Genomic DNA, 22,261 nt, shown 5'->3' with positions numbered 1-22,261 from the left:
GTAACCCCAGCCCCCAGCACGGTGAGGTTTTTACCATTTGCACAGCATAGCTGAAGATGAGCTTCTCTGCAGTGATGCTGTTGATCCGATCCATGAGCTTCTGTTTGTCCAAGAAGAACCTCTGCAGTCTCATGTTGAGGCAGTGGCAGGAGGATACACTGGATTTGTACAGCTCATTTAGCTTCTTCACAACTACAGGAAAAGAAAGAAATGCATTAGGCACTACTCACAGTTCTCCCTGTGCCTCCTATCCCCACGTGCAGGACCCCAAAGGATTAACCTGGAGACAACAGGGTTCTGTTAAAGCCAAGAGTCTGGCAGGAAAGCCCTGCACCAAGGGAGTCTTTTCCCTTTCCTCTGTCACCTTCACCATTATAAGCCTGCACATGGCAACTCCTACACACGTCTGGTTCACCTGAGGCCAGGCCTATTTTTGTTTCCCTCAGCAGTCACAAGGCAGCAGCAGTTTGCTCTGAACAGGATGTCTCACACAGCAGCAGCAGCAGCTACAGAGCTTCTGCTACTTGAAGGGTTGATGATGTGCTGTGAAGAGGAGCGTGGCTCACACGTGGGAGCTCTTGGAGTGTGGATCAGCAGCACTGACTAAGCAAGGGAATCTCTCCTGGGACTCTGCTGTCCCACTAAGAGAAGACACGGGTGCCTGTGAAAGGCCCCCTCACCTCCTGAACCACGGCAGCTCGTGCAGGAAGGTTATTACAGAATAGGGAATCGGGAATCAAATCTGACTCTGAGTGATTAAACAACAATCCACAACTGCAAGGGATGCCACAGGCTCAGCCTCCCTAGCTACATGGCATGGTCTACACAGAGTACTGAACACAAACTCCCACCAACATCTGATGAGTACTAACTCCTACACGCACATTTGAAAATCCCCACACTGCACGAAACAAGACAAGCCAACCTTGCCCAATTCCCACACTGAAGGACAAATGACACTACAAATCTAGAAGCTGCAATCTGCTCTGAAAAGAAGTGATTTATTTGGGTTATGACAACTTTCCTGTTAGCCTTGAACTTGTGGAAGATGTGTAGCTAAATCTGGTGTATTTTGCTCCACACTGCCTGCTACAACATATGTGTGCTCGTCATATTTAAGTTCCATTTTTCACACCCCATCCCAAGGCAGCTTTGCAAATACAATGCTCTTGGAGTAGGTGGCTGGGGGGGGGGTCAAGTATTTCAAATGCCTCAAAAAACTCCCTCAGTAATATTACAATGGGAGTTTTTAAATTATTTTTTCTAATCACTGACTCACAGCCAGTCAGATGCAAAGGTAAAGCTGTATCACCAGCAAAGAAGTGACTCTGGCATTACCAGTACTTCACTTCCTGTGTTTTTGTTTCACTTGAAAGATCATCACTACCAGGACAGTCTCTATTTGCCAAGTAAGCACGTCCTAGGACATGCACTGTGTAATTAAACTGGGCTTACATGAAGTACACAATAGCACCTAAGACAGATATACAAGGAATCAGATAAGATACATCCCCCCCTTACAATTAGGTTGTCACAGGAGTGTGACAATAGCTCTGAGCCATAAATTCAATGTGAAGAGAGGAACATTCTCAGTGTGAATAAAGATCTGACTGCACATAGGGGACAATCACAAATGAGCCCCCACCACCCTGGTGGGGTTCACACTCACTCCATATCCTCTGTGAAACTTTTAATAGTTCCATTCCAGGTGAGCCCTTTCCCCCATGAGTGCAGCAGCCCCTTACCTTGCTTGACAGTGGAGGAGAGGCACAGCTTGCCAGCTTTGATCTGCTCTATGGCCATCTGCAGCCCCGAGGATAGAAGTTCTGCCACTTTCAGGTACAGCACGAGCTGCTCTGCATAGCTGCAAAGGAAGCAGACAGATCGGTGTGACAGCAGCTCCGTGTCCCCAAGGACTGTGGGTACACAAGGATGTGTGGGGTGGGAGGGAACGACAGAACCCTGGGAGCTGGGCAGGCTGCCCATCCTTACCTCCACTCCCTGCTCAGGAGGCTGATCTGGTCGGCCACCACGCTCTCCTGGAGCTGGTACTCAGATGCCACCGAGCTGCTCATGTCGCTGGAGCTGCCCTTCAGAGCAGCGATCTCCATCACGTAGTGCACGAAGGCCAGCGTGAAGCGCAGGCTGCGCAGGATGTCCGTGTGCTCTTGCTGTTGAAGGGATGCCAAGGGGGGGTTACAGGGAAAGCTGCTCACCCTGAGCTGTGCCAGCAACCCACTCCAGCTCACAGAAACAACACCTCAACAACCCCCAGACCACCTTATGCCTCTGCTTTGGGCCAAACTCAGCCTGGAGTCTACACTGGGTTCCTCTTCCACAGTAACAGCAGCAAAAAAACAACTCCAGGGCAGAAATTTCTAGACAGGTCCTTGGAGAAGTTGGTGAGACTTACTCTAAAATTACCAGCTCCCTTCCCAAAGAGCATCCCAGCTCTGTGGGATTCTTTCAGAAGTCAGCCAGGAATGGGGAGAGACCATCTGCACCATAAGCCCACCTCTTGTTCCCACTACAGCAATGCCAATGTGGATTTCACGAGCGTGAAAACCTCCTACACCACAAAAAACTGCCAGCAAAGTGTCTCCCACCCTACATCTCAGCCTTCATCCCCTCCCAGTTCAATGCAGTGAGCCTTGGGTGAGGTTCTTGGAGGAGACAGCAAGAACAACCTTTTATCTGCAACTCTGCCCAGCTGGTGAGGGAAGTGCCCACACCAAGTGCTGTGGTCATTTCAGAGTAGTTTTTCCTCTGCTATTACAGATCAAAGGGGATTATCCCATTTCTGGGAAGCTGCATTGCTTAACTCACTGCAACCAGTTCTGGGAAGTTAGTATTTGTGGAAAAACTGAATGCCTGTGGGTCTGCAAAATGAATTGCTGCCTGGGTCAGATGCCAACTTCATTGTTTGTACTCTGTGTTGACAAGTGGGTAACCTGGTCTTGAAAGATTCACTGGCTCAGTTTTCTCAAAGGCGGTAAGGAAGTTTCCTACATGAATTTACCAGGAAACCCCCATGCTCAAGATCTGAGAGCTTTTTTCTTTCCCTCACTGGCTCAGGCACTTGGCTGCTCAGGCAGCTTTAACTATCTGGAACATGAATCTCTCCCTCCCACTACCTTGCTACCTGGACAGTCCAGTATGGTGAGGAAGTGTTATCTCCATCTTCCTCAATTTTCTTTAAAAGCAGAGGAGGAACTTGGAGATTAAGTAATTACCAAGTCACACAAGAAGTTTGTGGCAGAGCAGGAAACTGCTGAGATCTTGTATGTCTCAGCCTCTTATCTCTAACCCACAAGCAGTCCTTCCTCTGCCTACAGTCAGCTTCTGTTAACTGTGCTGGCATTTATGGCCTCATTTGCCATTACAAGTCTTCTGTAGCCATCTCTGTATTGTGTTTTTAGAGCACTGCAAAAGAAACCAAACCCCAGCCTCCAGTATGTCTTGTCTGCACCCAAAGAAACTTTCACAAAAGACAGAAGAATCACCTATCCAAATGCAACAGCACTGCTCAAGATAAACAAGGGCACTTAAACAGTAAGACTTCAGTGCCCTGAAAGATGAGCAGAAATCAGAAAACCTGCCAGGTTTGCATTCTGGCCAACTCCACAGAGCACAAAAGGGTCTTGAAATCTGCTGTAAAGGTTTTGTGACATGCAAAGGAATTACTGTGCTGAGGACTGAAGCCAAATGGCTCATTACAGCCAGAGAAGCTCAGTGCTATTTCAAGATCAACTGATACTTCTTTAGGACACTTCTCTTCAGACCAGCATCTGCAGTGGTGGCAGCTGGCAGGGCCCCAAACTTCTGTCACCTCACACAGGTAGGATGCTCAGTTAAACTGACTGCTATTGTGATCACATCATTGCTGGAAGCCTTTGTCCTGTGGCTTTACAGGTAATGAAGCCAACAAATGCAATCCAATGCAGAACTGACAGAAAAAATGAGCTTAATAAAATCTGAAGTAGAAGAGCAAACCCACATCCTTAAAACAATGTGTGCGTATCTCTCTTGGTATCTTGGGGTTTTCAGCAGCAGCAGCAAGTGTCAGACACAAAGAGCCTTCTCCAGTCCCAGACAGCCCAAGGTGGTATCACAAACAGAGCCAAAAGTGTGACTGAATCTGCCTCCCACCTCCACTGCAAATGGGCAGCCTGACCTACATTTCAAATATATCTCAGCTATACCAGCATTTGCTGTTCTTCAGCCTGCAGAGAAGGGGAGCCTGGCATCCTTTCAGCTCCACAATCTGGTTCAGCTCTTCTGGTGCAGAACACGGTGTCCCCTCTGCCCCCAGCAGGAACAGAAGTGTCAGGTTTAGTTTGTTTTCAGATCCTTTCAGCACAGACTGTACCACTGCTGACTCCCCAAGTGCACCTGACACACTGAGCTGCTCACGTTCTCAGGTCAGCCAGTACTAATGCCGAGCCTTTTAAAAAAAGGAGAGGCCTAAAGCAGGCAGGTTTGCTTCAGAATACTGAATGCACTGAATAACTGACCTTCCAACCTGCAATTTCAACTTTGGAAATGGGGAATTTTCACCCCAGTCATGGGGTGTGGCAGTGTGGGGGTGATACATGGACTAAAGGGCTTGGTGCTAAACATGCCCTGGGCTTTCTGAACGCTTCCCTGGCCTTGCTCGCTTGGAACTTGCTGTCTTGTTTGCACCACCTTTGGCAACAAAGCATGGAATTGTCTGGATTTGCTTTACTTTTTGTTCCCTTGTCCTCTGCCCCTGGGACATACCCACCTCCATGAGCGTCTCCTCGGGCAGCTCTGGTGCCTCAAAGGTGACAGCACTTTCCAGGTTGGCAGTGATGGGATCAGCAAAAGTGTACCGGAGACTCGAGGGGCCCTCCAGAGCCTCCCCAGCAGCTCCCACTGCCAGGTGCCTCCCGCTGAAGGAGCCTCCAGAACTGAGAGAGCTGGAAGACCCCACTGTGAAGAAAAACAGATAAAGGAATTAGCTGAAGGTATTAACAGCAGGCCACGCAGACCTTCATCATGCAGAAGAGAGAAATCTGTAGGATTCGGGATCCTGGATCTGACAGGAGCCAGCAAGAGGTACTTTGGAGGAAGATGCAAGGACTCTGGATGCAGAACAAGCACTCCCCACCATAAGCTCCTTAGTGACTCAGGCAGACCAGCTTACAAGCTCAGGCTGATTTAAAGCACCTTCCACAACAATGATCATTTACAGAGACAATTCAGAAGAAATTATTTTTCCTTTTTTTTGGCTAAACCCTTTCTGAATCCTGCCACAATATCTTGGGCTGATCTTCATCATACACGGTCATAGCCAACTTCCCCACCATGGAGCAGCACTTTGAACCCTGGCTCCCTTCCTTTTTGCTATCACTGAATGAATGATGGTTCTAGAACATCCTGTATGCAAGCCAGGAGAGTTTTCCATTAAATGTCCTGCACTTTTGCTTTCCCTTCTTTATAAATAAGAGGCTGGGCAGAGAATAAGTGACCAGCTGAGTTGAGACCCTAACTCCAGGGTTCTGGAGACCCTGTAGGTATGGTGTCCATCAGACAATTCCCTCACCACCAGCTTATCCCCTTCTTGACCACTGAATCTACCCTAGGAGCCCAAAGGAGATGTTTTCTTAGAGTACTCACAGTACATTCACCACTTCCAGAGGCTTTCCTACCCATGGCACACTGCCACACAGGGAAACATTCTGTCTGATGGGGGATGCCAATACCACCTCCAACACTTTGCTAACTCTACTCAGGTGGTATTTTCCACTCTCACTGGTTCTTTGGAGGAAGATGTTTCTCTCCTAACCACAAGTTTAATTTACTGCCCTACCCTGCCTTCAAAAGGTTCAGCAATATAATAATGTACAACTGATCTGCAGAGAGGCACAGCCTCTTTTCCTCCCAAAAGCCCTCTCCATGTAGGCAGCAATGCTTAAAAGCTAAGTGGATGATCAAAGACAGGCAGAGTATTTCTAGTTCTCTCAGAGACAGAAGCGAGGACCTACAACATCACATTCTGGATGTCCTGTAAGTCCAAGAGGCTGTTTGCAGAAATTGTTAGGATGACTCACAGAAAGGCTCTGCCTTTAGTTACATCCTTACTCATGGCTTGTCCAAGCATATGAGGTGAAAAGCTTCAGCTTGCAAATCTCCCCTTTCCACCATTAACTTTATGCATTAACTATAACATGAGGAGTTCCTGCACAGGCCTAATAAACAAAGCTTGTCCTGCAGCATTGCTTTGGTTACCCTGACTTAACACTGTGTGTGTGCTGCAGGTTCCTATTCCAGGCCTCCCATCTCACATCCTGACGGTTGGGCAGACCCTGAGTATCAACCTGCTAAAATCTGGTGCTTGGATCTGCTTCCAGATTGCTGTTATCCCTGAAAAGCAACACAGGAAGTCAGAATACTCTATCCATCACATTGCAGTAGTAGCTGGAGGCTCTAACCCTCCAGTGGGCACAGTAACCCCACTGTACTACAGGTCTCTCACACAGTTTTATTTAAAAGTCTTAAAGCTCACTCTCCAAATAAATGAGACAAAGAAAGAATTGTGGTTCCAATCTGCCAGGCAATCAAAGCCATGAGTGGTTTTAGTTAGGATGGAAGTACAAGTTATATGCAGGAACCAAGCCCACATGTACCCCCATCCAGTCAGGCAGTTTATTCGTGGTCACATCCAAACTTTCCCTGCAGTAATTGAGAACAGAGTCAAGTACATTCAAATGAGGAACAGTCAAGACAAAAAAACAAACAAGAAAAGTATGTAAATCAAAATGTGTCCAAATATTTTCTTAAACTGAACAGAGACTCCAACTCCCAGACACTCTATCCCAAAAGGGCCAATTACCACAGCCTCAACTGCTGGCTGACAAGGCCAGAGCACTGGTGTCCTGCAAGGAGTATCTCTCAATCAGGAGTGCATTTCCCCATCTCCTACCTAAGCAGCTCAGAGCATAAGTAACACCTCTAATAGTTTTGCACACAGAGCCCTCCTGGCCCTTTCCCAACAGTCCTTATGCACTGAAATTGTTGGGCACAGATCGTCACACTCATCTTTTATAGCTCATCCAAAAGCCACAGGGAGAACATTCAGAACACGACACAATCTTTACATTTGTTGACCTCTCAGCAACAATTGTTCTGTGAGCAGCTGCAGCACTATTCCTGAAGCAGAGAGCAATAAAATAAAAGTTTGCCTGTCTCTTACAGTACTGGAAAACCACTCTCTGGCACTAATGCCAGTGCAAACAGTTAGCAGCAACATCTGGGGTTGGCAGGAGCCAGCACTAGAACCTCAAAGGTGCTGAGACCAGCTGAGCTTTACAGATTGTTCTGAGCAGCCTTCTGCCATCACCAGTGCCCTGCAGCAAGGAATGCAACACATCTCTCTGGCCCCAGGCATTCCCACTGGAACGGGCAGGTGGGTATCGGCCCTTTACCTGAAAACATCCTGGTCCTCGTGGTCTGTGGGGGGGTTGTTCCACTGGGAGGGGATCCGACAGTAAAAACCACTGGGGATGGGCTGGCAGAGCCCCCAGCCCGGGCACCAGAGTGCAGGGTCCCTCCGTAAGCACCTGAGGGAGCTGGGGAGACAGTTGAAAGGTGCAGACCGGCGTTACAGGAAGGTCACTCGGAGCACGGGTGCCTCGGCCAGCGGGTGCTCCTGCAGGCTCTCCTGGGACCAGCACAGGCCAGTGAGGCATCCCCAGCACCACGGGCCACAGGACAGAGCCTGGGCAGTGGCAGCCGCTGCTGCAGCTGCTGCCCCTCCTCGCTGCCTGGCCTGCACGCCCAGAACGCCCCCCCTGCAGAGCCATTCACACGCCTGGCACCAAGCCAGCACTTCCACAGGTTATCACGCTCAGAAGGGGCCGAAAGAGGAAGCCCTGCCTACAAAAATCACAGCACTATCCAGCAGTTACACAGCACACACAGCCCACAGAGCAGGGGAAAGCAAACGCCACTGCACTCCTCACACACGGCGCTCGCTTCCTGTGCCAAGAGCCACTGGCAAAGCAGCCTCCCATTTGCAGGAGGGGTGCAGGCAAACCCCAACCCAGGACATCCTGCCAGATCTGCCTGGCCTCTCCACCTACCTGCAATTTCCATTGGCTTCTCATTGTTGAGGCTGTCGCTGCTGCCAGCTTCTGAGATCTGTGCCCCAAAGGCTGCCTTCAGGAGCAGGTCAGTGAGCCTGCCTGTGCTCAGAGATCTAAAAAGAGTACATACAACACGATGCTCAAAGTCAACAGGTGCAAGGTGTCAGCTAACTTGACTTCTTTGTGCTATTCCTGGTCCACAGCCACTTAACACTACACAGTAAACAGTCTGGAGCTGAAAAAAACACTCTTTCAACAGAGCACCTGAAGCACCTCCTGCTACTTGTAGAAAGCACAAAACTATCCTGACTAACTGCACTAATGCAAGTCCTCTCTACATTAAAACAACACAATTTGTTTTTGTTGCAAGAAATGAAAATTAGTATCAGAGGACTCCTCCAGTACACTGGGGAAAGCTGCAGTGTGCAGAGAGGCAAGTAAGGAAAACTTAACAGCAGCAGCACCTGAGTGACTTTCAATCCTGCAGAGCTCATGTCAGCCAGCATGTGGCTTTCTAATAGACCTTTGCCACTGTTTGATGGAGAAGGAGCACCCAGAACAGCTTCTCCTCCACCACAGGCCCCACAGAGGGCAAGCCAAGTATCTGAGCAATTGTTTGTCCGGTAACAAAGTCCTGCATCCCCACTTGATGAAACTCTGCACACTAAACATGGTGTGAAGCTGCAGACAATCTTTCATTTTAAAAAATACAGGTCATGGCCTGTCCCTTTAGAGGAAGACTTTAAAAGTCTGCACCATACCTGTTTGCAATCCAAAGGTGCTAGCAGATAACTACACAATGTTTATAGAAGCCTCACTACAACTTCAGCATCAGCTGGGATTTGAAATTTGTCCTCTATTGAGGAGTGAAGCACCACTGTATGAAGCAGACTGCAGCTCACCTGCCCTTGATCTCTTCCACAGGCCTCAATCCCAGCCCAGTTTGCTGGCAGTGGAAATGACCCATCTCCTTCAGATCTGGCAAGGTCTTGTTCCGTGTCGGAGTCATCACGACCCCCTGATGGGCCAACAGGGTGAGGAGGTTCTGGGAACTTGGGGTTTTGGGAAACTCAAATGGGGACACAGCCTAAGAAGAATAGAAAGAACAGAGATCTGCATTTAAAATGAAGGAGGAAGGTTCCTCTTGGTCCCTATTTGTTTATCAAAATTAACTAACAACCTGCTGAAAATAAGGATACAAATCCCACCCTGAACAGTTATTTACCCCTAATCCTAGAAAGGCTAAAACAAAAGGACAGCAAACTGCTGAGAATTCTGTAAGCAGAGGAAATGCTGTCACAGTGCCTGCTCCCCATGAGGCACAGGGCTGTCACGGGCTGCTGCCTCTGCTGGGGATTCCTGCTGCACACAGGTTTGTGTCACAGCTGGGTCACCCTGTGTCCCCAGGGGCTGGACACTCCGGCCATTGGGGCAGCTCCTGCCCCTGCCTGCTCCCAAGGCCGGGCTCTGCTGGGCTGCTGAGAGCTGCTGCAGGGCAGAGCTGCCCACGGTGAGCAGGACAGCACCCATCCCACACAGAGCACTGCACAGCCCGCACAGGAGCAAGTGCTGCTAATTCCAGTCAGAGTTATCAGCTCCTGCAGCAGCTCACCCCCTAAGCACACAGCAGATCGAGCTGTGAGAGGCCCAAAGCAAACTCCTGGGCATACCTTTGTAGGGGAGCCCATTATGGTTGGCAAAGGGCTTCTCTGCATGAACTCGGAGAGCTTTGGTGAGGACCGGAGCTGCCGGCAGTGCTGCAAGCCATGGATCTGCAGGGGCTGGCTGACTGGGGTATGACCAAAGTGAGCAACCAGAGGATCAGAGTGCTGCTTGGTTATCTTCTGCCTGCAGGAATGCAAATCCGACAGGTTGGGAGCACTGTGGAGCCGGGAGCCCATCCCTCGAGGAGACTGTTCGGATGCCAAGGAACCTGGAGGGCACAGAGTGACAAAACACATTCACTGCCTGCTTCTGACACTGAGAGACAGCCTGATCTCAGACAGCTGCAGATCAAAACCCTCCATGGCTAAGCATGGTACTGAGCAGAGCCACAGCACTGCCAGGCCTGGTCATGTTTTGAGTCTGTGGGAGGATGAGATGTGAACAACAGGGAAATAAAAGTGCAGCTTCTTTCTTTCATCGCCGCCCATTCACAGACACAGACCCTGACTGTCAGAGCTCAGCAGCAAGGGAGCTACGCATCAAGGAGGCCTCCTGCCAGAGAGGGTGTTGGAGGTTTTGACTTGGTTTTCCTTCACTCAGTCCATTGGTTTCCAAGTCCCAAATTTGAGGTTTTGTGACATAGGGTCTGTCAGCACTGGAAGATGCTGGCTGACAGGATGGGAATGGGTCAACTCCCACCAGCACAGAGATCCTGGCAGCACACAGACATCCAGAGAAGCTGCTGAAGCAATCAACCCAACCTACAACACCCTGAGACTGCAGTTCTGGGTTTATCCATAGAAATAATGAAAGAAGGCAAGGACCAACGCACCAGCAGCAGGAACACGGCTTCTCACTTCTGCTCCAAGAGAAGATGGGATAACAGTCTGGCTGGGCTGCTCTGGGATTGTTCCAACTGTGAGGGAATGAAATAAAAAGCAGTTAATTCAGTATTAAGTTTTCATAGGCAAGGACAGCACTATGCACCACCTGTTTATAGAGAGATGCCAGTTATCTCTTCCATCTTTTCAGCCCTAGCTATGTGGTGAGAAGATCCTCAACTCCTGTGAAAGGAGGTAAAAAAGACTCTGCCTGGTATTAGTTTAGCAAGTTTCAGTCTGACTTTGCAGTGACATTATTTCAGAAGAATAGATCACGAATATTCTGTATTTCCCCATCAGCAAAGACTAATAAATACAGGATCAGAGACACCAGAGATAGAGAACAGCTCATTAGATCAGCCCGTTCTTTTACAGAAAGCAACAAATTGCATCCATTGCACATTGGGGTTTCTCTTGTCCCTTTCCACTTGAACTGCTTGTTAGCATCTAGATCAGGCTACCAGATACTTAGCCAGAACTTTTCAGTCTGGAAGTTCAAGCCCTTTCAAAGCTGGTCAGAATTTTGCTTTGAGGATAATAGGCTTACACTTGCTCTCACCCCAACCCAAGCCAGTAAAAAGATACTTTGCACTTACAGACACCCTCTTCTGAGGGCAGCAAAATTTTTGATGCAGGCACCAAAGCAAAGCTTGCCTCTCCTGGAGCTAACAGGTATTTTTCTCTCCGTTTTACTGAGGTCAAAACACTTTTCAAATAATCTGTGGAGAAGAACCACAGGGGAACACAACAATCTGAACTCTCTGCTACCTGGCAGCTACAGCTGATCAAAACCCCACTCTGTACAGGAAAGAAGCAAATAATTTTATTAGGACAGCAGTGTGCCAGCTGACATCTTACCTTGTGGTGATGGCATAAACGGCTTGGCACCACCAAAGGAGAGCTTTTTAGTGCTGGGCACGGATCCATGCTCTCCAGGATAAGGAGGGGAAGCACCAGTTTTGGGAAAACCAAGAGGACTTGTACTGCTGGACCTCCGGACCGTGCCAGACCTTACAGGAAACAAGAGCAGCACACAGGTTACTCCAGAGGCCAGTACACAAGAGGAAGGGGAACAGCATCACCCAACACACATACAGTTACTTCCACAAAAGCAGAACTTCATGACTGTTTATCCTGGATCAAAATCCCACTGTTCTAGGACTACACCAAAAGAGAGGAAGATGATAATCCTTGTTCCCAAGAGCTTCAATTCAAATAAATGGAAAGAACAATCAAAGTTACCTTAGCTAAGCAGGACAGTAATTTTTCAGAGACACCTCAGATGCTTGCAGGTACCTACATCAATCCTGAACAAGACAGAGATTCCTATCTTGCCATATCCAAGATGTTTATTGTAGGCAGTGTGCCCTGAGAGGGCTTTATTTATATATTTTGTGTGCCTCCTGTGCTGAGCCACTTGCCCTTCAGTCAGAGCAGGCTTTAGGCAGAACGCCCTGTGCTCAAAGCCAAGGTGCAGTGTGCTAATGCACTGCTCTGCAACAGAGCTTGGACTCAAATCAGGAGCTACACAGCAAAACACAACAGTGTGTGGCTGTCAGATCTGGAACACTTCACAACTACCCAGAGGAATTTGGGTTTTTGGGCCAGACAGTCAGAATTGCCTGTCTAAACGCCTTCAACTCCTTGTGAAGGCTCAACTTAGGGAGTTAAAATTAATTTGTAAAGCCCACACATGCAGGAAATTTGAGTATTAGCCAGTGCTAAAATGAAACAGAAGAGGAAACTAGTGGGAAGGTGAGTACATCCACACCATCCATCTGGAGAGAGATGGGATTATTGCATATTAATTAATTATTTTTCAATATGTTAATCTTTTCCCCATCATTAAGAACACACAACCTAAACTGCAATGCCATTCTGCCTCAGGAGGCTCCTTCAGCAAGATTTCCATTGCACTCCTCTATATGAGAACACAGTCTTTTCATCAAGTCCTTTATTCTAGTCTCAATTTGGAAACACTTTTTCTCTTGTTACAAGAACATTAGTCTCAATCAGTAGGTGGTTTTCTGGACAGGAATCAGTGACTGCTGAAAAAAACCCTCCATCATTGAAGGATGCTGTCACTAAGGTATCCTGCCTGCTCTGCCAGGGATGCTGCATTTAGCTGTCCCCATGTATCTGAACAGAAGGAACAAAGGATGTGGGTTTCAGCAGTGGCAGGAATGGCAGAATTATCCTGATGAACTGTCAGTAAATTACCCAACAACACTTCTAGGTGTATATTTTACTTTATGCCACATTTCAGAAAATAAATACATTTTAAAAAATAAATCTATTTCAGTAGTTGAGATAGTTGATCTGCCAACCTCCCTGCCCCTATTCAATGTGTTACCACATTCTGCAGCCAAGCAAATCCATGCTATAATCACATGCTTGGAAAAAAGGAAATATTTGAAAATTTTAACCTAAAAATCACTTCTCTTCAGGTTGCTCCAGATTCAGAGGCTAATGCTCATCAAGTGCCTGGCCCTGAAGCAAAATGAATTTCCAGAGAGAAAGGTGAGAATATGCCTAGGCTATTCAGTGGCAGAAGGTATTGCCCTGCCATGTTTTTAATTCTCCAGACCATGAGCCATGCAGAAGGCTGAATTTTATCTATCAGGAACTTGCAGAAGAAAACCATCAGGTGATTGCTGCTGCTGGAAGATGTGGAATGTCAGCTGCCACCTTAGGAGACCCAGGGTAAGGCAGCAGACCAGCAGGACAGGTGATGTGGCCAGAGGCACATACATCTAACAGCACCTCACCAAGCCACACATCTGTCCACAACCACACCACCTTACAGGGACACACGGCAGCCAGTCAGGTGACAGGGGGACATTTCTCAGACACCAGAGTGTACGTCAAGGTTTGCAATCAAATGACTCAGCAAGCATGACTGGGCACTCAGCAGCAATGGCCTGTGTGATACACCTCAGAAAGGTGGAATCACACACTAAGTGCCTGGTGGAGTTTTCTCCTGCCATTCCTGAAGGGTGTCTCCTGGAGCTGCTGATTAGAGGAAGTGATGGCCAGAGATAAGTATGGCTTCCTGGGGCAGGAAAAACATGACGCCAGAGAAGCTGAGGAGATGCTAAAAGCAGCCTGTGAGTCACCCTGATTGGGCCCATTCCTCGAGTTCCTGTGCAGGGACATGCCAACCTCAGCATCACCCAGAGGTGACTAAAAGGAGCAAAACGTGGCAGCTTGCTCCCTGACTGTAGCTGGGGGCTGTGAGCCTCAGCTCAGCAGCCCATCACCAGCTCTGGGGCTGGCACAGCACCTTCTCCAGAGCTCTCTTTATACCTCACAGGGATAACCACGACTCTTGTGAGGTCCAAAACCAACAGTGTCCACAGGTTTTGCTGTCAAAAACACAAGGCATGTAGGAAACAGGACAGAGTTTGCCACAAAACCTGCCACACACTCGAGAAAGTTAACATAAAACAGTATGAAAGTTACAGTGGCACAGACCGAGCCTTGTGCTAATCCCTACCCCTGATCAATATCAGCATATCGTGTCTCTGCTCCTGGGTCCACTTCAGATAAGCCTCATCCTGAATTAGGCTGGCTGAAGCCCAGACTTAGGCTGATGTAGGTATTACCCTACTTTTGAAATCTAAACTTGAACTAATCCAGATACCAGCACAACTCATCCTAGAAGAGACATGACACCTGCTAGACACTTCTATTTGAGTGCCCCTCTTGCACAAGCTCCTTAAGATCCTGCACTGGTCTCCCTCCCATCAGTCTGTGACCTGGGCTGCTGCTGCCAACCAGCAATCATGTGTGAGAACAGACAGAAGCCCTACATGTCTTGGATGAACCAGGCATTACCTCTGAACTCAGAGGGTCAGCTGTCTGCTGCAGACTTGGCGTCAGGGTCTTCCTGACAGCCTTCAGAAAACATGCTCTGCCTCATGGGCATAAATTGCTCATGATTTACTCAGTCCTGGCTGCATAATCACATTAATATGCAACTCGTGCACAACACATCATCTATGGCATGACTGGCTACAGGAACCAATTAAGGTAAAGTCAGGTAGGTTCCGTAGCCCCATCCATTTTAGTTGTTTATCTCAAATTTTCCTTTTATAAAGGCATCTGCCAGAGGGATGATTCTTTCTGCCTGGACACATGGACACCCAATCCACCCATAGCTGGCATGGGAAAAGCTGTCAGACTCCAAGTGGCCCAGCCTTCACTCTGAGCTGACAGGAGCTTTCTCACATAAAAGCACACAGGCAAAATTTACAGTGCTAACAAATCTCAACACCACCACATGAACACCCCAAAACACCCACACTGGCTCCCTACAGTGAGGGGGAGAGCCCAACACACAGGGAGGTTTATAGAGGTACAGAAAGCAAAGTGTAAAGCAGTTTGTTTACAGACCCCCTCGTCCCAGCCCCAGCACTTACCGGGGAGAGGAGTACGGATTGGGAGACTGCAGGTTCTGCTCGATCCGACGGTAGTTGTGGATTTGTGTGGGGACTGGGATGGGCACGGAGTGTCCGTACTTGCTGCTGGAAAACTGCCCTGGCCGGCTGTGGAAAGGAGACACACAGAGACAACCTCCTCTAAGGGCTGGGCCTTCAACCAGCTCATTGGAGATTTTATCTTCACGAAGCAGCTGCACGCAGGGAGCATCCCCTGGGCTGCTCTGGGGCTGTGGGTTTGCACTGGGAGGTGGTTCCAAGTCATATCAATGGGAAGTGGCACCACACATCTCCTGAAAACAGGCACCTCTCCTCCAGCACCATTCCCACCCACAGCCTGATGTTAAAACACACAGCCGAGCGCACCACACCCTCCAGGAAAGCCAGAGCCCTGCTATTTCAGGCCATGGCTGGCCTAGTTTCCAACAGCTCCAATCCACAGCCAAGCAGAGAGCTCTGAGCAGGGGCTGAACATGCGTGGCTCACAAAAAACACCAGCACAGACTTTGCTGACAGGAGCTGCTGGTGACTGACTCATGCAGAGGTGCTGCTGCAGCCACGACACCTCCGTGGAAGCCTCACACCACAAAGGGAATGTGGTGGTGCAGATCAGAGTGCTGGCAAGTCAACTACAGGGTGGAGAAGGCAACTCAGGAGAAAATAAATTGGAGGGACAGGAGCTGGTATCTATATACCCATCAAGGATAACACAGAATAATACCATGCACACAAAATGAGACAAGTCCATTCTGCAAATTTCAGACTCCTTCCATCCAAGCAGATTAAACTGGCCTATGTCTGATACCTGTTCCCCCAGGTTACTCCTGGCCTGTCCACCAGGCTATACTTGAACCACGCTGTACAAAACCCATGCAAACACCACATTTAACTAAGTAGCTGCCTAAAGTCTTTTCCCAAAGGCCTCAGAATTCCAGGATTAATTGCCATGGCAATGCTATTTACAACTGCCAACACCAATTGCAGGGATGTTGAACAATTACAGGAAGATCTTATTGGTAATGAAGCTTCTGCAGTCTCCCTGGTTGTCAGCTGAGGACACACCTGGGTCTACCCCTGACAAGCTGGGAACATCACTCCTTGGGGTCTAGCACTTGGAATGGAAATATTTTACATGACATGAAAGGATATATTTAATTCAGCAAGAAGACACGTGTGTACTCAGGGGAAGAAAGAAGAGTTTGTGACTTATTTGGCAGTTCAAAGCATCCCATTACCAGAATTTCTGTTTTGAGGAAGGTTATAGCATTCTGTGGTTTATGGTGACAGCACTGAGCAAAGCTGATCTGCAGTAAAGTGTCTGCAGGTCTCCACACAGTGCATGTGAAGACACTCCTCCATCACAGGAGAGCCAAAGAACTGGAAGAGAACTTTCATCAAGACTGAATGATCAAATGATTTTGATCTTTTAATTCCTCTCTCAACTTTTTAAATTTCCATATAATTCTCCTTGTGTGCTCTTATTTCTTCCACCAAGAAAACAGACTCTTAATTTCCTATTTGTCTCCAAAAAGCAGCATGGATGCCTTGATTCTTCACTGACACACTGTTACATTTTTCAACACACAATAAAATAAAGGCATTCAAGGTTTCCAGTGGCTCAGCAAAAAGGTGAGGCTTTGATGTATCTGCCTTCCGTGAGTATAAAAGATGGTGTTGTGACAGACATAAACAAAACAAAGCTGTAGCAAGAAATCTGAAGGTTCATGTGAAACCTTGTAGTCACTTTGAACGTACATTTCAAACGCTACCTTTTCTATCTGGTCAAAATCCCTTAACAGAAAAGAAGTTCTTGGGTAAAAGGATCCTTCCTCTCCCCAAGAGTTATACCAAGTCCTTATTTCCTTCACATGGTGCAAGTTGCAAAGGAAATTATCCAAATGAGGTCACATACCCTAAACCTGCTAACTGGCCTCAAGCCCTAAAGAATACAATTGACCATAAACCTGCAAAGTCCAAGAGATAAAGCTGGGACAGGGAGTTTAACTACTTGGCAGTAATTAAAAGCTCTCTGAAAATGGTATTAAATCTTGTGCTGTGGGGTACATCCAAGAAATTACCTTTCATTAGACTTACTAAGCATCTTCAAGGAAGCATTTAAATAAAGGATCAACTATTGGCATGTTTTAATTCTGCCCAGTTCTTAATCTCTTAATTAAGAGCAAGGAGAGTTGTCCTAGAGTGTACCATGACATCCTGTGGAAAACCCACTGCTGGCCACTCTGAAACAGCCCTTGCTTTCTGTCCCAGTTGGATTGCAGCCAGCACTGCTTGCTAGCCTGGAGCCACAGATGGAAGGGAGAACTGCTGCTTCCAAGAGAGCAGGCAGAGGGAAAAGCAGGAGTCCTCTGCACCAGTGCAGCCAAGTCTGAACCAACAGGTCTCGTGCCATCTCCAGGGAAGGGCACTGAAACCCAGGGAGGGCACACCTGGGTGGCACCAGCTCTGAGCACTGTGAGGGGACAGATCAAAGAGCTGCTTTGTCCTCTGCACTCAGAGTGACTGCTCCAGCCTTGCATTAGATGCCTCCCTCCCCATCCCAAACTGCACAGAAATGAGCTTTTCAGTGTTACTCAAGGCAGACAAAAAAGTGGAAAGTAGCACTAGAGGGTTTGGCATCTGCTCCACAGAAGCTGTGGGAATGAGTAGGAAAGACAGTGAGAGTGGAAACATGTTTAGATCAGAGCCTCTGGCACTGACTGGCCACCCTGGGATCCCCCAGAAAATGATGATGCCAGTTTGGTGAGCAGTGAGAAGTGGGCAGCATTTGTGGTCAGCTTCCACAAATTTCTCCTCCCTGCTGCCCAGAAGCAAGGGCAAATCCTTTAACAGAGACTGATCTCCAGAATGCAAAGGAATCAGTTAAGGAATAAGCTGTTAAAAAGCTTAGCAGGCGATGGCCTAAGAAGCCTCATGCAATTAAACTCCACACTGTGGTACACGCTTGCCAATTAATCTGATCACGTCAGAGAGGCTCTGAGCTATATTATTCTCTGTTAAATTTGTATGCTTTGAGGCTATGTTTTGTCATTTTCTGGGCTCTGTTCATGTGACAAATGTGTTCAACACACAGCCTGCGACTATATTTTCTTCTTAAAAAAGAAGTTAGGGTCATCCATCTCCCAGTGTGAAATCCCCTTAAACCATCCTCCCCTGACAGGTGCCATACTGTCAGAACAGAAGATGAAAGCTGTCCTGCTTCCCCAGCAGGCAAGAACAAGATGGGAAGCAACACCAGCAGCTCCCTGCAAGCTAAGCACATATCCTAAAGCTTCAGGGCCCAGAGTCAAGGGATCACCTTCCACAGACCATTAACACCTTCAGAAAACAAAAGTGTCTGGGCCCACTGGGCAGCTGTCACCTATAACACCCCTAAAGGCCAAAACTGAGTTTAGAGAACTGGTTGAGTTGGAATGAAACCCATGACCCTGTTTGCACATGTTCCTCCTACTCCTGCATCCCCCATTAGCAAACAAGGTCCAGTATCAGCATTACTTTATAGAGACACAGCACAAGGTGCTTTTCAACAAACCACAAACAACTCAGCAGCCCTCATCTGTCCTTCAACAGCAAGGGGAGATGAGCAACCCTCCCTCACACTTGTCCCATAACTCAAGTCCATCATAACTTCAGCCCTGGATGAAGTGTTGTGCTCTAATTCACTGCATGAATTAGAAACAAGGGTCTTTAGCTGGAATTCTCCCCAGGGCTGGGCACTGGGGGGATGTGCCAGTGGAGCACATTTACCTTCTGCTTGAGAACAATTCCTGCCCCCTCAGGGAACAGAGCTAATTCCAGCTCTCCTGTGCTCTCTCCTAGCTCCTCCTGAGAGCCAGAAGAGGGAGAGACAGGCTCAGTAGTTGGGACTGATCAGTGCCCAAGGCTGGGGAGTTTCTCCTGAGCATCTCTCGTTACCCATTAATTAAGAGGAGAGATGTGGATCTTGCCCAGCACACCAACAGCAGTAAAATCCCCCCTTGAAGTCAATGGGAGTTCAATTATTCAGTGTTGCACAGACACCACCAAACAGTTTTTCTTACCCAGATGGGCTTGGAGAACTGCTGTATGGGGGTGATGGAGATGGTGTCCTTCCCTGGCTTTCCAAGCCTGCTGAAGTCACCAGGGAACTTCTGAGGAAAACAGAAAGAACTCAGCTGTCAGAGCCTGGGAACCAACCCTGTTTCCCTCCTACAAAGCCCAGCAACAGAGCTGGGTCTGCCCAGCACCTCAAGGGACTGTCATCCTGCTCCCACCACATGACACTGAAAATGGTCAGAACCAGGCAGGTGACAGATATCTCTGAGATATCTTCCCTCCCATCCACCAGAACCCCACAGTCCCAAACACCCAGCAGGCTCCAGTGACTGGACAATTTCAGGAGCCTTGGTGTCTTACCCACTGTACATCAGGCTGTCTTGGATTGGCTTCCCTCCTGCAGCCTCGGCAGTTAAATCACCTGAAGGACAAGGAAGTGCAAAAACAGATTAATTCAAGATAATTTTCTTAAAAATCTTTATACATTCATAGCAATTCAGATTTTGTGTAGAATTTCCTGCTCCTCCACGGCCTCCTGAGTTGTTCCTGCAGTCAGTGTGTTGCAAACCACATGTGGGCTGAAACTGAAGTTCGTGGTGGATGCTGCTGATCCTTACACCCTGAAGTTTTGGAAAATTTAGGCTGAAAGCAAGTCCTCTTGGAAGGGGGCCAAAACCTGACAATCATTTGAGGTAACAGGTCCATGTCCACTTGGTTCAAGGCACTGGCTGCTGTGTAAAAGTGGTGCAAGATACTCATGGTGCTTTGGAACATCCCTGTCCTCTGTGGCAAAAATCCAGGGCAGCCAAATGAGCTGGCAGCTCACACAGCAAACATCTGAACGCTGGGAACATGACCAGCACCAGGCAAGTGTGTACTGGTCCCACCACTGATTCCAGGGAAAACACAAGCTCCTCTTTATCATAAGGATTGCAGAGATCTTTCAGAGATTACTCTACCCCTCCAAATTCCTGTTTTAAAAGAAGTGGTGCCACTGTGAAAGGAGGAATCACAGCAGTTATCACCAAATTCTAACTCAGCAAAGCACCACACACATGGGCAAGGTTGAACAATGTTCTTCTGCTGGTTAAGAAGGGACTTGTGCATGGAAATACTTAGGCTGAACTGAGGCCCTGGTTCTACGTACATCTATTTTCAAGCAAGTCCTATCAAAGTATAAACACATAAAGGTCCTAAAATGAAATGTAGAGCATTTGAAGAAAAAACAACATATTTTAGTTTTTCTCAGGGATTTTTTTCAAGTGCAAAATCCAGCTTGCTGGCTGAAATCCTGTCTAGAACTGTGATGCTGAGTGAAACTGAAGACAGGATAACAAGGTAAAAGCTTCTGTGAGAGAGAGACTTTTCCCTGTGAGCCTATTTATCTTCTTTTCCAGTTGGATTTCCAGGTTCAACCTCTTATTGAGGTCCTCAAGTAATCTTTACTCCCAAATCCTGTCTTTAAAGGTAATTACGAAATATCCTATGAAACCAGCCAGTGAGCCAGACATCTCAGCCAGTTTGAAAACAAAACCATTTCTACTATTGAGTCGAAACAGACAAGTTTAATCACTGTTCCAGCTTTTCAATATCTATCCTTAACATGCACATCATCCCCCTCTGCTCAGAACATCTGCATTTTCAGAAACCACCTTACTTGAGAACTGTGCTGGGACCATGACAAAGTCATCTGTGTCACAGGAGGAATTCTTGCTGCTGCTTCCCGCAGAGTCCTTGGATCTGTGCAGGAACCCGGGAGAATCCTGGGTAGGAGATGCCAGCGCCTTCTCCTGCAGCTGCTGCTGCATCTCTCCAAGGGACTGCTAATTCAAGGAGAAAACAAACACTGGCTTCAGCACAGCTACTTCATCATTCTGCTCCATCCTTTAAAGTGAGGTGTACAAGGCTACAAATGACATTTTGCTGATAAACCAGGGCTGATGGTTTGCCAGAAGCAGCTGTTCAGTTCGCTGAAAAGGAACAGCCTTTTATGTCCCTGTCAGAACAGCACATCTTTTGTTATATAAAACATACTTCCAGTGTGTCTGATGCTCCAGATAGGAAAAATTCACTTGAGGTACTGCATCCCTCTGCTGAGTTTTTCTGGATCAACCACGTATTTTCTACCAACTCACTTTAGTATGGCTGGGAACATGAGAGGAGCTTTCAGAGATACTTTTGGTTGTTCTTTAGGGTTATGTTTTTTCTGCTTTGTTCTTAAACATAGAACCATCTGGTCTCTATTTGTGCTTCTGCAGCACTTGGTAACGTGGAGATAAGTGTTCCTGAACTTCCAAGACCACCCTGTTTAGCTGTACTGCTGCTAAGGAGCTCAAGAAAGGCCCAAAAGAGATTAAACTTTCAACAGATAAACAGCTCACAGCTGCCAGAGGCAGGACAGTCCCTAAAAAGTCCTATTTTCCTGCTTCCTTCAGCTAAATGATGAATAGCCCCACAATCCCCTCACGCTGCAGACAGATGGAGGAGGCTGGATGGTTTAAGAAAGCTTTAAGGCAGCTGAACTGCCCATGGAGCAGATCACAATCTTTATCCTAATGCATTTCCAGGCTGAGAAAGACCTGAAGCAGCTTTCACTTGGGCCTCATTAAGACCTTGCTCACCCTCCAAAGACTCTCCTCCTGCACCAGTGGGGACTCCCTCTCTCTGCAGTACATACAGGCAGAAGGAATTTTCCAGCTGCCAAAGTTGTCTCTTTTCCACCCAATCTGTGAACTCTACCCTGTGGATGTGGCATTTTTCCCAGACTGAGCAAGCACACCTCCATCAGCAAAACCTCCAAAGGCAGAGCAGGAGAGGTGCAGTAAACCTCTAACACAGGAGCCCCTCCCAGTCTGGCAGTGATTCTATACCATCCTTAAGCTTCCCAGACCAGGAAAGCTCAGGAGAGTGGGTCTGCTTTTCACACCATCTGCTCATTCCTGGAGTCTTCTGGCCAGGACAGCCTCAGCCAACCACCCACCCTCTACTCCAGGCTGCAGGGAGGAGGCTCTCAGGGACACAGTCATGAAACATTCAGAGGGGAGCAGACCTCTCTTCTCTGCCCAGCTCACATCATGAGCACCTACATCAACTTCTGCTGGTGCCTCTCAGCCTT

The 22,261-nt window shown here is 47.9% G+C and overlaps 1 protein-coding gene across 3 annotated transcripts in view; it reads right to left on the bottom strand.

The window, feature by feature from the left end:
• Positions 1–22,261, bottom strand: part of ULK1 (unc-51 like autophagy activating kinase 1) — a 76,250-nt gene that overhangs the window by 5,255 nt on the left and 48,734 nt on the right. Inside the window, exons 14-27 of one of the 3 annotated variants that reach the window (XM_063416110.1) lie at positions 20,804–20,966; positions 19,507–19,567; positions 19,152–19,241; positions 15,076–15,201; positions 11,513–11,664; positions 10,606–10,689; positions 9,779–10,041; positions 9,011–9,195; positions 8,106–8,221; positions 7,449–7,592; positions 4,766–4,953; positions 1,993–2,171; positions 1,746–1,864; positions 35–192 (exon numbers count right to left, since the gene is read on the bottom strand). In XM_063416110.1, the coding sequence (XP_063272180.1) occupies positions 35–192; positions 1,746–1,864; positions 1,993–2,171; positions 4,766–4,953; positions 7,449–7,592; positions 8,106–8,221; positions 9,011–9,195; positions 9,779–10,041; positions 10,606–10,689; positions 11,513–11,664; positions 15,076–15,201; positions 19,152–19,241; positions 19,507–19,567; positions 20,804–20,966 (2,028 nt within the window). Of the gene's footprint in view, positions 1–34; positions 193–1,745; positions 1,865–1,992; positions 2,172–4,765; positions 4,954–7,448; positions 7,593–8,105; positions 8,222–9,010; positions 9,196–9,778; positions 10,042–10,605; positions 10,690–11,512; positions 11,665–15,075; positions 15,202–19,151; positions 19,242–19,506; positions 19,568–20,803; positions 20,970–22,261 lie in introns of all 3 variants that reach the window. The other 2 variants (XM_063416109.1, XM_063416111.1) reach the window with 2 other exon arrangements.

Source organism: Prinia subflava, chromosome 19, assembly GCF_021018805.1.
Source record: "Prinia subflava isolate CZ2003 ecotype Zambia chromosome 19, Cam_Psub_1.2, whole genome shotgun sequence".
Lineage (NCBI taxonomy): Eukaryota > Metazoa > Chordata > Aves > Passeriformes > Cisticolidae > Prinia > Prinia subflava.
This window is presented reverse-complemented; position numbering and strand designations above follow the sequence as displayed.